General features: G+C 31.7%; 1 protein-coding gene across 1 annotated transcript; it reads left to right on the forward strand.

Annotated features, from left to right (window-relative positions):
* The first annotated feature begins 3,879 nt into the window (after window positions 1-3,879).
* On the forward strand, window positions 3,880-7,119 carry LOC144561671 (vesicle-associated protein 4-1-like). Its single transcript, XM_078310698.1, has 7 exons — window positions 3,880-4,308; window positions 4,658-4,728; window positions 5,091-5,172; window positions 5,436-5,554; window positions 5,667-5,744; window positions 6,257-6,376; window positions 6,827-7,119. Exons 1-7 carry the CDS (start codon window positions 4,092-4,094, stop codon window positions 6,884-6,886), a joined length of 747 nt encoding a protein of 248 aa, XP_078166824.1. The 5' UTR covers window positions 3,880-4,091; the 3' UTR covers window positions 6,887-7,119.
* Window positions 7,120-12,873: the final 5,754 nt, after the last annotated feature.

Here is a 12,873-nt window from a genome sequence, read left to right on the forward strand (position 1 = left end):
TTCTATAGAAAACAAGAAATTTAAATACACATGATTTTGAAACAAATATAGATGTATTGTATAAAATATAATTTATATATTTTATATAAGAATTATCCTTCACTATTTCATGCACCATAATTTGTTCTCATACCTCATTGTGGCACATATATGTTAGACATTAAAAATCAAATTAAGTTAGCGGATAACAAACCGTGATTCTAATTTTTATATAATTATTTTAGATTTTGTTCATTGATAATATTATAAAATCTAGACAAAATTGAGAGCAATGAAATGTGGGTCCTCTTATTTTTTACAAAAATGTTTTTATTTATTTATTTTTTTATTCGAATTTACATATTAAATAAGTATGGAATTATGGAGAGATATTATCTTGGTTCTGCATATTAACGATTGAGTACTTATTGTTAAAAAATAAATTATTTTTATTCTCCGATCATAATCAATGACTTGCTGATCTGTCATTGCTTCATTGGTGAGTGGTTAAAAGCTCAAAATTATTGGTGGTGAGTTTGGCAGATCACAATTATTTGGATTCAGCTTTCACTTGTCAATTTTTTTTTTATTCATTCGTGCGAGAGTTGCACATGGCAGCAAAATTTTCTATTACGGCAAAGGGTGTCAAGTATCAACTAGTTAGTTATTTGAATTTTATCTAGGTCCTTAATTTAATTTAGTATATTCAGCTTATCATATTTCAAATTCACAACTAATTAATTATAAGATGAAAACCATCCGAGCCGATTTTGTTCGGGCAATAATATTTTTCGTTTCATTGAAAACAATAGTATAAATTACTAAAAAAAATTATAAGTTATAATTAAAAATTACAATAAAATAAAAAATACTCTTCCTAACAGTAACATTATTAACATAAAACAAGTTCGGATTAAAAATATAAAAAAGGTACCACACTATTTCAATAACAATAGTACTATTATATATACAATTTTTCTAAGAAAAATAAGGGGAGGTTTATGTTCAAAGGGCTTTGAACGATATCTTATTCAAAATCAGATCCAAACTATTCAATCAGTGTTAAAATTGTCTAAGTTAATTTGACATATAAATTCACAAATCTCAAAATACATCAGACGGTCTAAATTTCTATGTCAAATTAATGAATTGAATTCTAAATTGCATGAGATTGTAGTTCCTAATTATCTATTCCTCGAAATATTCCTAGAAAATCTAAAAGTGCATATATATTCAACAAATTGATATACTAGGGGGAAAAAAAAATACTTTATTGGATCTGATTTATTTGATTTTTTAACTGAATTAATAAATTTTGGATTAAGTAGTTTGGTATTTCGATTTAAAGGACTAGTTTGGTTGAATTTTTTAATTACCTCGGTTTTTTTTTAATTTAGATTGATTTAGATTTTTCTTTTTCAAAACCGACTAGATTGAACCAATCAATCTATATGATTCAAGAGTGTGGTTAAAATGCACCACTAGTTTAGTGCCCCAATCATATCCCACATCTCTATCTCTGTTTTCAAAGTTCAAACTGTCCATTCGAACCACTCAACATGATATCCATATTAAAATGTAATTAGAGATCAACTTTTATATTTTTTTGGAAATATTTTTTTAGTTAGACACAAAAGTACTGTTTTTAGATGGTCTAGAAGCAGTGATTTTTTATCTATCTAAAATATAATAATTTTTTAAAAATATATATATAAAATTTGATCTTTAAGCACATTTTAATATAAAGATAATGTTGAGTGGTTCATATCAATTGTTTATAAAAAAAATATATATATATATATATATATATAATTGAAACACTAAATCAATAATATATGTTAACTCTCATGTTTCAAATATCCATTCATCTCCCTATTTTTTCATTTACTCCTGGTGTATATGTTTTTTTTTTATCTACGGTAAAGTTTGTGGGTCCAAAATAATTGACTCATTGTGTTATTTTAACTGAATCATATGAAAATATATGTTGTGTATGCATTAAATATATCTGTGTATCTATTAAGTTTTGACTTTTTAAAATTTAATATTTTTTATATCGGTTTAATAAAATAAACTAAAATTTATAGTTTTTTAAGATTTTAAGTTAAGTTATTATTTAGTTGACAAATTTAATTTGATTGATTCAATTATATTTTTAAAAAATAAAATAAAATTTTAATTTGACTTTACCTAACCGATCATTTCAGAAAATAAATCTGTTGTTATTAGAAAGGAATAAGACTATAAGAGAAACCTGTTATTTTGATCTCAACCGTTGATCTTCGTTGAGATTCGTGCATGTAATTTTTTTAACCATCACAATCGGAATAACAGCGTCCGTGTTATTCGCTTGGAGCCTTGGAATAACAGCTGATTTAATTCCATCATTTCAACATCCCAAACGTATAACATCATATATATATTTTTTCAAGGGAATATAACATCATATGTGAAACAGCAAAATTAGCAACTGTCCAATCTAAACCTGACGGTCTGCATACTGCCTTGGACCCAATTACCCAAATAGACAGACAGGCGTAAAATGGCAGCTGACTGCTGCTAGCCAGCTACAGGCCTACAGCCACAGATGTGGTCCCCCACAGTGATAATGCCGAATATAATTAACTTGTAACAAACGGTTATGCTTAAGAATAATTTATAGGATAGTTGGCGCGAGATAATCAAGTTAAAAATAATTAAGATATGTGGGGTCCGGGTCCCCAACCGCAACCAACAAACAGAAAGGCGTAAGCATGGAACTAACCACCGCAACAGCTGTAACCTTTGCTGTGATCCTGTGAGTTCACGGGCAATGCATTTGCGTGCACCCTGCCAAGTTAAAAATTATTTGTACTCTTACTAAAATCAGCTGGAGAGACTCTGCTTGACTTACAGTAGATCCGTTCTGATTGAAATGAACTATTGGATGTTTCAAACAATCCATAATTTTGTAGACTACTGGAGAAGACGAGAAGAGAATAGCCTCACCTGAATTATACAGCAATACTGCTGCAGGTCAACTCCTCCATTATTCCATTCCTCCTTATCAATTAATTATTGAATCCGCACCCTTTCTGGTACGTCGCCACTATCCCCTCTACTAGGGGTCAATATTTATTATCTTGTCTCTTTTGATTGTTTAATTCAATTTTTTGTTGTACATAATGTGAATAAACTTTTGTAATTTTGGATCTTCACTTGTTGCTTCTGGTAATGCATTTATTTATTGTTAAAATTTATAATAGAAAAATACAAGTTGGAATGGTTGTTTTAAGTAATTACAAGATATGCAATAATATCAAACATATAAAAATTAGTAATGTATAAAATTGCAAAAGGGAGCGGGTGGTAAGAGATTCCTTAATCATACCGCAGAAGTCATCAAATATATAAAACTAGGGACGTTTTCGGTGAGCGACAAATAAGAAATGAGATAAGTGGGGAAAAAGTGATTCAGTTTCATTCCACTTGTACAAAACTAATCGTAGCATCTGATGAGATCTCTACCTTTCGCGCCATATCGAACGGTTAACCTTTCAATTGTAGTTTGGGCAACCTTTCAAGTGTAAATCAAGTATCAAGTACCCTTTCGATTCGTCTGATCCGGAATAGACGTATGGATTATCTCAATAGATATTACCAATTATGTTGTTTTAACCGACGAGGATCGGAACGCGGGAAAAGGCGGACTAAAAAACGAAAATGGTCGGAAAGTAGAAAGCGAAGCATAAAAAATGACAAGTAGAGAGTACCCAGTTTAAACCCCACATTGACATTCACATTCTTTATCCAGTTATCTCCTCTCGACCTTCAACACCGACTCACCGAGTCGCTCAACCGGGGACCACAGGTCAGATACAACAATTTTGCGAGGTATAGGCGTATAGCTCGCATCAGTGTTTCGCGACATGAAAAACAGAGGGAAATGGACACAGAGGAACACGGCTCCACTGAACGCCCCTTCTTATTAATCGCGCAAATAATCATCTCCTTCCAACCCCACTTCTCCCCACTCGCACCAGAAAAGCTCATACACTTCAATAAGAGCGAGAACGAGAGGGGGAGAGAGAGAAATAGAAAGATTGGGGTTTAGTAAACAGAGACAGAAAGAGATGCCCTTTTGGGGAGGAAAGGCTTCTTCGTCGTCGTCGACTCAGAGCCTTGGCAATTCTTACCAGAACCAGCGGCGGGGCCAATTACTGGACGGCTCAGGAGCTAACTCAGCTGCCCGCCGGGCAGGAGGTACCTCTGTATCTTCAATTGCTCGCTCGTTTCTTCCTCATCGCCGTCGCCTCCGCCTCGATCCCCCAACGAAGCTCTTCTTTCCCTGTATGTATCATGAATCCTCTTCTGCTGCTATTATAAGTCGATGGCAACCGGCTCTGGCTGCCTTTGATTTTGTGCAGTTCGATTTAATTTAAACGGGCAAGAATTAGTTGATAAGGAGTGTTGTTGACTTTGTTTTTAGTGGGTTGCACCTGCCATTGAAATGGCTGCCATAGCTAATAATGGCAGCGGATGGTGAATTTTATGCATCTTCTTCTTGCTCCCTCCTTTTGTCTTTTTGAAACTTTTCTTTAATTTGTGTATTGCTCAATTCTCTTGCCTCGTTTTAGTGACTTTTGTCAGTTGAGAGTGTAATTAGTTGATTGATTTGTTGATTTTGTTTGGGGTGAAGATGAAGCGGGGAAGCAAGTGAGAAGTGCGGTTCGGATTAAGAACACCAGCAAATCGCATGTTGCTTTCAAGGTACTTCTTTTGCTACCCTTGATTCTGTCTGCTATTTTTATTTCTTTTCCATCTTTTCTAGAATTATTCTGTTTTTATCAAAAGAATTGTTACATCAGTTCTGTTGTCATTTTAAAATAATCAAATCAAAATTCATATATAATTTCATAACCAACAGTGAACTTTCCAGATAATTTGATTGATTAAAATGTCACACGTTCTAACCTACAATGTTTTTTAAATTATGCACGTGTCATGATTGGTCTTTCTAGATTATCAAATAATTGATTACATCTATAAACAATCCTGTAATTAGATTATTTTACCCTGACACTGAAATCGATTTTTACCATTTGTTATTTTTATTTTTAATACCATTACAGTTCCAAACAACGGCACCAAAAAGCTGCTTCATGCGACCTCCTGGTGGAATACTAGCTCCTGGCGAGAGCATAATTGCGACAGGTATTCTTCTTCTATAAATGTCTTTTGTGCACCATAATTTATAATTAGATAATTCTAGCATGCGTCCATCTTTTATGATATATACATTTGAACAACATTTCATGGTATACATATACAATTTTAATTTTATATATTGCACAATATTTTTCAAGATATTTAATGAATATTTTATAAAAGTTAGATATTTGTTAGAACTATCCTTTGAAATTTCTTTAGATAAACACATGTTGATAAATTATCTAAATTTAATTTGATTGTGACAGTTTTTAAGTTTGTGGAGCAGCCTGAGAATAACGAGAAGCCCATGGAGCAGAAAAGCAAAGTCAAATTTAAGATTGTTAGTCTCAAAGTCAAGGGGCCCATTGATTATGTACCTGAATTGGTATTTTGCCCCTGTCATAATCCAATTGAATTTGTCTTTGATTGATTTTCCATTTTAGCATCCTTTTAAAATTATCATTTATCTTTAATGTGTTTTAATAATTGTTTGGCAGTTTGATGAGCAGAAGGATCAGGTGGCAGTGGAGCAAATATTGCGAGTGATTTTCTTAGATGCAGATCGACCAAGCCCGGTAGCTCCCACTATTCATAACACTTCTTAAAAAATTTAAACAGCTACATGCCAATGACCTATGCTACATTGATTTGATTAATTAAACATTGCTGCGACTCCCTTTTTTTTCTCTCTCTTAGCTATCCTTTTGTGTGGGTTTGACTTCACTGATTTATTGAAATATACCTTGTTTTGTTAGGAATGATTTCATGTATGTCCCTAAAGAATTAACATAACATAATGTATTCTGAAAGCCATGTCATATATCGGATGCTCCTAAATCAAGGGAAAAAAGTCACTCATGACCCAATCTACCTCTTTGTAGTTTGTGCATATTATAAGTGCAATCATATAGAACACATCAAAATTTCGAACATTTTGAAGGTTTTACATGTGATTTCTCATTTTGCAGTGACATATCTGATAATTTTATTTTTGCTAAGGCAAATCCATGAACTTAAACCTCTGTGTTTGCAATTGATTAATACATATTTTAATGACATTTTGGTAATATGAATTGTGTGATTGAAGCAATTGGAGAAATTGAAGAGACAACTAGCAGAGGCAGAGGCTGCACTAGAGGCTCGTAAGAAACCTCCTGAAGATGCGGGCCCTCGCATTATTGGTGAAGGTCTTGTCATTGATGAATGGGTAAATTTCTCTTTGCTGTCAACCTTTATTTCCTTTTAGTTATTTTTTGTCAGTTTTAACTGTGAATCGAGAAAGAGACTGGCAAGGTCAGATTCGAATCGTGTCATTTTGCTATGTTTTTAGGTTGGTTGGTGTTTTTTTTGTTGACTTCCAAGTTTCTTGGATCAGGCTTAATTCCAAGTTTCTTTTGTTGACTTCCAAGTTTTTTTTGTTGACTTACAAGTTTCTTGGATCAGTAAATTCATTAGGCAGGGCTTGTAGATTTAGGAACCATTTTGGGTTCTTGATAAGTATTTAATGATAATTGTTTTGGGCACTTTTTACTCAAAAAATTGTCAGGTTCTGGTTTCAGCTGATCTGGCAGGTCTTTGGGTAATGCCAATTTTGTCAGCTCTCTAGTACATCTCTTAATTTTACACCCTCTTGATAGTTTCTTCTTTTTTACTGCAGAAAGAACGAAGGGAGAGATACCTGGCAAAGCAACAAATCGAAGGTGTTGATTCTGTATAGAAGACGGGGACCGTTGTTTGTAGGCTTCAGTGTAATTGTAATACCTTGTTTTTCTTAAATTGGAAGTTATTTAATCACAAAATTAGGTGACGCCCATTTTTGTTCTTCTTTTATCCGTTTTTTTAAGCGTTGTTTTTGAAACAATAATGAGGTTGTTTATAGTGTGTACATGATGTCAGATTTGTTCTTGCCAGCTCTAACTGTTGTAGTCTCAAAATATGTCCAAACTTGTATATACTGTGCTCACTGTGTTTCCATGTTAAGGTCTTTACATGAAATCATTTTTTGAAATAATTTTTTTGATGCTTTGAACCCAAATTGATGAAATACTTGTGATGGTACTCAATTACTCAATCAGTTATGTACTTACAGTAAAGCTTGCATTCTTTTCATATAAGAACAGCACTACAGGTATGGTTTTTGCAGCTAGTTGATATAATTACTGAACTAATTCTATATTTTTGTAGATATTTAAAAAAATTATATAATGATTATGATATAAAAATATCATGTCTCTCTATCAGTTATTTAGCTCAAGCTTTACAGGTTGTAATATTTTCGTTAGATCCTTTGGTTTTACTAAATTGAAACCTTATCATTTTGATGATCAGTTTGCATTAATAGCCGTTCTTTGTTTGCACATTTAATTATCATCAATCTAGACATGATTTCTGCCTAAATAAATAGTTAGAACATAGGTAAGTAACATTTGTTTTTCTCATTTTCTTACATTTCTTATGTCAGAGCATAGAAGTTCAATGTGCTCTAATTCTTAATTCTTACATTTCTTATGTCAGAGCATAGAAGTTCCATGTGCTCTAATTCTTAATTCGATTGTTTGACGTCAGTGTTCTCTACCTTTTCTGGAATAAACCAGTGCCGCATTGCAATTTTCTATTCTAGTAAAGAAAAATACTTGCTTTTTTATCGAATTTTTCTCGGTGTTCCACATTTCCACTTTTACTTTTACAATGTTAATCACTTCTGTGAAAAAAATGATTTGCTATTGTTACGAAATGTCAACTTTAATTTTTTTTCTTTCAAAAATAGATGTAGTATTTTACAATTTGAATGTAACACGATAATTTTTTTATTTGCTTAAAAATGTTTTTTGAATTGAGATCAATAATTCATATCTTCTTTTTCTAGAAACACACCAAGAAATAATTTTTTTTTTTTACAGATGAAAAAAATCATGCCTGAAACATATTTGGAGTCCTAGTATATCTAAATTATATATTTTATCTATTTTGTTTGATGTTCTTTTTAACATATTCAAATTATTAGTTATTCTTTCTATTTTAAAAAAATATTAAATAAATCAATAAAAAAATCACCGCAACAATTGAATTTGAATGTTTTTGTTGAGTTGCAACTTGCAACGACAAATGACGGCCCTAAAGTTTTGAGGTCCGCAATTTCCATTTGAGACCCGGATAAATATCGAATTCTACACAAACAATGGTCTTTTAATTTTTTTTAGGGTATATTTAAAATTTCGGGTAAAATTACGAACCAATGTAATCAATATATAATTAGTGAATCAATAAAGTAGTACAATTCAATCAAATTTTTATTCACACAAATTACAATATGAATTTTAGTTTTAAAATTAAAAGAAAAGTCAAAAAGCAGGAATTCGAGAGAGGCAACGGTTTCGTACCGAAATTTTTATTAATAGAAAATATATTAAAAAATATCGAGATTAGAGAACGCTTTTGCGTTTTATCGACATATAGGAAAACCGTTATGGTTTATCACGGTCTCTGGCCGTTAGAGCTTATTACGACTAGAATTAACAATACTAATCACCGCACTTATTAGTTAACTAAAAAAAAAAAGTCTGGCTGTGATTGATAATCACGTCCAAACATGCATGCCATATTAAAAAAAACAAAACTCAAATCTCATTCTACATGGTCAGATATTGCGCTGGATTGAATTATGGGCCTCTGGCCGTGATTGATAATCACGGCCAGAATTTTTTTTTTAAGTGCGGTGATTAGTATTGCTAATTCTGACCGTAACAAGTCATAACGGACAGTGGCCGTGATAAACCATAACGGTTTCTCTATATTTCAATAAACCGCAAAAGCGTTATCTAATCTCGATATTTTTTTAATATATTTTATATTAATAAAAATTTTGGCGGTTTCGTACGGTGCGGAAATGTCATTCTTGATTGTACGGTCTCTTTTTGATAATAGATAGCATTTCAAATTCTAACCAAGCAAACCTTCTCCCCAAGAAAATTACAAATAAAAATCAAAAATAAAAGGTTCTTGTCCACTGGCTTTTGTCCACCATTTGTCCACTGGGTTATCTATTCTCAGTTTAACTGTCTTCAACTTCAGCTACCGAGTTTCTAGCTGTCATATTCTCGTATTTAAACATGCCTCCACTACCGACTTTTCTTTTTTTTGAATTTATTTCCCAAATTTCAGATCTGATCAGATTTAGCTCGCTATTGCCTTCCTCTTTCGTCGCGACGTAAGATTCAGATCGTGATTCGCGATTGCCTTCCTCTTTCGTCGCGACGTAAGATTCAGACCGAGATTCGTGATTGCCTTCCTCTTTCTTCTTTCATTCAAACGATTCCTGAGTTCTTTGCGATTGCCTTCTATTTTAGCGAGAAATATCTTGTTCTGATCAGAGCCTTTGCCTTTACCTTTACCACTGAGAGCGGAGAAAAGTTCATCGGTGAGAAGAGAAATAGGGAGAGATGGATAACGGCGGTGGCATAAAGGTAACTATAGCGGCTGTACAGTTCGCCTGCACCGATTCCCCTTCTGACAACATTGCCACCGCTGAATGGTAACACACCTCGTCTTTTCTCTCTCTCCCTAACTATTTTTCTCAGTAGGTGTTGTAACTAATGAAGGCCATAAACCCTTTCTCAGTTCGTCAAAATTCCATTTAATAAAAATATACTGTGAAATCATTGCTTATTGATCATTATTCTGAAAAAAGAAAGAGAGTCGTTATGAGGTGAGCTGAAATTGAAGGTTTGTACTGTATGTGTGCAGGTTAATCAGAGAAGCTCACAAGAAAGGTGCCAATATTATCCTCATTCAGGTGTGTTTTACTTGCCCAAGTTTCTCTCGTTACTATTTATGTAATCCAGTGCATTACTTCTCTCTTTTATTTAATCTTTGTATGCATGTTTCGTCTTATTGATCAATGATGTATGATTGTAATTAGCAATTAGAACGTGCTCTACTGCGGATGTTGTTTCAAATACTTTTTTTTTTGCTTTTTTAGGTGATACTCTTATCATTTGAAGTAAAAGTTGATTAAAAGTAAAATGATGAGCAAATAGGCTACAATATAAGTAATTATGTTATGAGTAGAATTGTTCATGTGACAACTATGTGAAGTAATTTGATATATGAAGTAATTTTACTGGATATATGAAGTAATTTTACAGGATACGTGAAGTAAATTTACAAGATACATGAAGTAATTTTACTGGATATATGAAGTAATTTTGCAGGATACATGAAGTAATTTGATATATCAAGTAATTTTACTAGATATATAAGTAATTTTACAGTATACAGGAAGTAATTTTACTGGATATATGAAATAATTTTACAGGATATATGAAGTAATTTTACTTTACTGGATACATCATTGATTTTGATTTGAATGTTTTTGATCGTTTGTTTTGTAGTTGGTTGAAATGGTTCTGAGTATCATGCAATTTGAGACGCCTGTCAAGGATAAATGGTTCTTCATTAATCCTTATTTGTCTATAAGTATTTTTTTTTGCTTTTTTATTTTATTTTCTCTTTATTAATTTAATCTTTTTATTTTTGCTGTTGAAATACTTGAGTACTCTTTAATGCGTTTTATTTTGTATGATACAGGTTTGTATGCATTATTACACTGCATATGCTTTTCAGTTAGGTAAATAACTTGTAAGATTATTTTGTAATTCTTATTTGTTATAAATCGAATTTGTTTCATTGTTTATTTTATTATTATGCAGGATGACATCTCAAAAGAACGTGTTGTTCTTGTGATGAGGCTTCTTATTCATCCGAACAATGAATACATGAGGTTTTTAATGTAAAAGTTATTTGTCCATAGTTTTTTTGTTGCTATTATGCTATTCTGCATGTTGCGGTGAATATTTTTATCTTGTGTTGAACAGATGTTGTTTGTGGTGAACAAATGTTGTTTTGTGGTGAACAGATTTTGTGTGTGATGATGGATGTATGTATAGATTTAGCAATTTTATAGTATACATGGTATTATTTTTTGTTTATATTTTGCAATTTTATAGTATACATGATTGTTTGCAGGTTGTAGTTTAAACTGAAATGTAGCATTTTTTACATTTTATCTTACAGTATAGATGGTAATATTTTATGATTTAGTTTTATAAATTTTACAATATACAAGATTCAATTGAAAATTTACAGTATTATGTGAAAATTTTACAGTATAGACGATTCAATTGAAAATTTACAGTATTATTTGAAAATTTTACAGTATACAAGATTCAATTTTACAGTATACAAGATTCAATTGAAAATTCTACTGTATACAAGATTCAATTTTACAGTATACAAGATTCAATTGAAAATTCTACTGTATACAAGATTCAATTTTACAGTATACAAGATTCAATTTTACAATATACAAGATTCAATTGTAAATTTTACTATGTAGAAGATTCAATTTTACAGTATACAAGATTCAATTGAAAATTTTACTGTATACAAGATTCAATTTTACAGTATACAAGATTCAATTCAGTGCGGACACTAATAACTCTAGCTACCAATAATCGCTAATAACTAACTCTAACTTCCAATAACTTTCTATAACTCCAATTTTCGAAAGTACAATTTGAAAGTACATTTATTTTGTCCTGTTGTGCAAGTTGCAATCTTTTTCTAACTATCATGGGATCACTTCAAATAGTTGCTGGATGTTTTGTGATTAACTGATATATTGTATAATTATACAGCATGTAGAAGTAATTTTACAGTATTCGCGCAAGTCAAAGCTGTGGACAAATGGTGGACAAAAGGCTGTGAACAATTAGACGCTTCCAAAATCAAATACTAAGTGCACATTTTAGAAACTTAAGACCTCCATCTTTTCATAAGAAACACTACTTGTGTAATCTAATATATCAGTAAAATATAGAGGTTTAATCGCCGTTTTCTTTTTTTTTTATATAAAAAAAAAGGTGGATCAAGCTTTCAAATTTTATATCCGTATTATTATAACAAAAGATTATTTTTTATCGGATTTTAAAATCATGACCTTTTACATCAGAGTATGTCTTTGTCACTAGATCAAAGACTAGTTATTGCCATGCAAAATCGAGAGCAGTCCAATGGTCATTAGATCAAATTTGTTTCCAGACTAGATTATAGCCGTCTAATTCTCAATTTTCCATCAAGACTCATGTTGATGATTTTAAGATTTATTCATACTAATTGTATACGATTCTTGATGCTGATCAAACAATTTCAGTTAAGTATCATACCGAATTTAATCTAATGCCCCATCAAATCATTCCCCGTTCTCAGACCTTCAGTAATACAATCTACACAAAGAAGTGTGTTTCAATGCACCTTAACCTTGTAACGCACTTTTCTGTGTGAGAATGCGTTGCAATGCACTCAGGAAATTTCTTCCACTAAACCATAATTTCAGAGCAAATGCGATCTAATTCCATGAGTATAATCCAATTTCATCGATATTTATTGGATTTTGTCGGATGTTTCAATACCTTGACATTGGTTCAAATACATTAAAAAATATGAGAAATGTTCCTGTACCTCGATCCACCAAATCCGAGCCCGTCCCCGAACTGGTTTAACTGGGTTTAAACGTCCGCTAATAATGGTAATTTATTAATTTGCCATTAATTAATGAATTGCTGTTTTAACGCATTGCAGTTTTAATTTGATTGTTTTAAACGTTAGCTTTGCATGCTTTTGTACTGTGTTTTAATTTCGTTGATA

The sequence above is a fragment of the Carex rostrata genome, chromosome 11 (genome assembly GCF_964058835.1).
Source record: "Carex rostrata chromosome 11, lpCarRost1.2, whole genome shotgun sequence".
Classification (NCBI taxonomy): Eukaryota; Viridiplantae; Streptophyta; class Magnoliopsida; order Poales; family Cyperaceae; genus Carex; species Carex rostrata.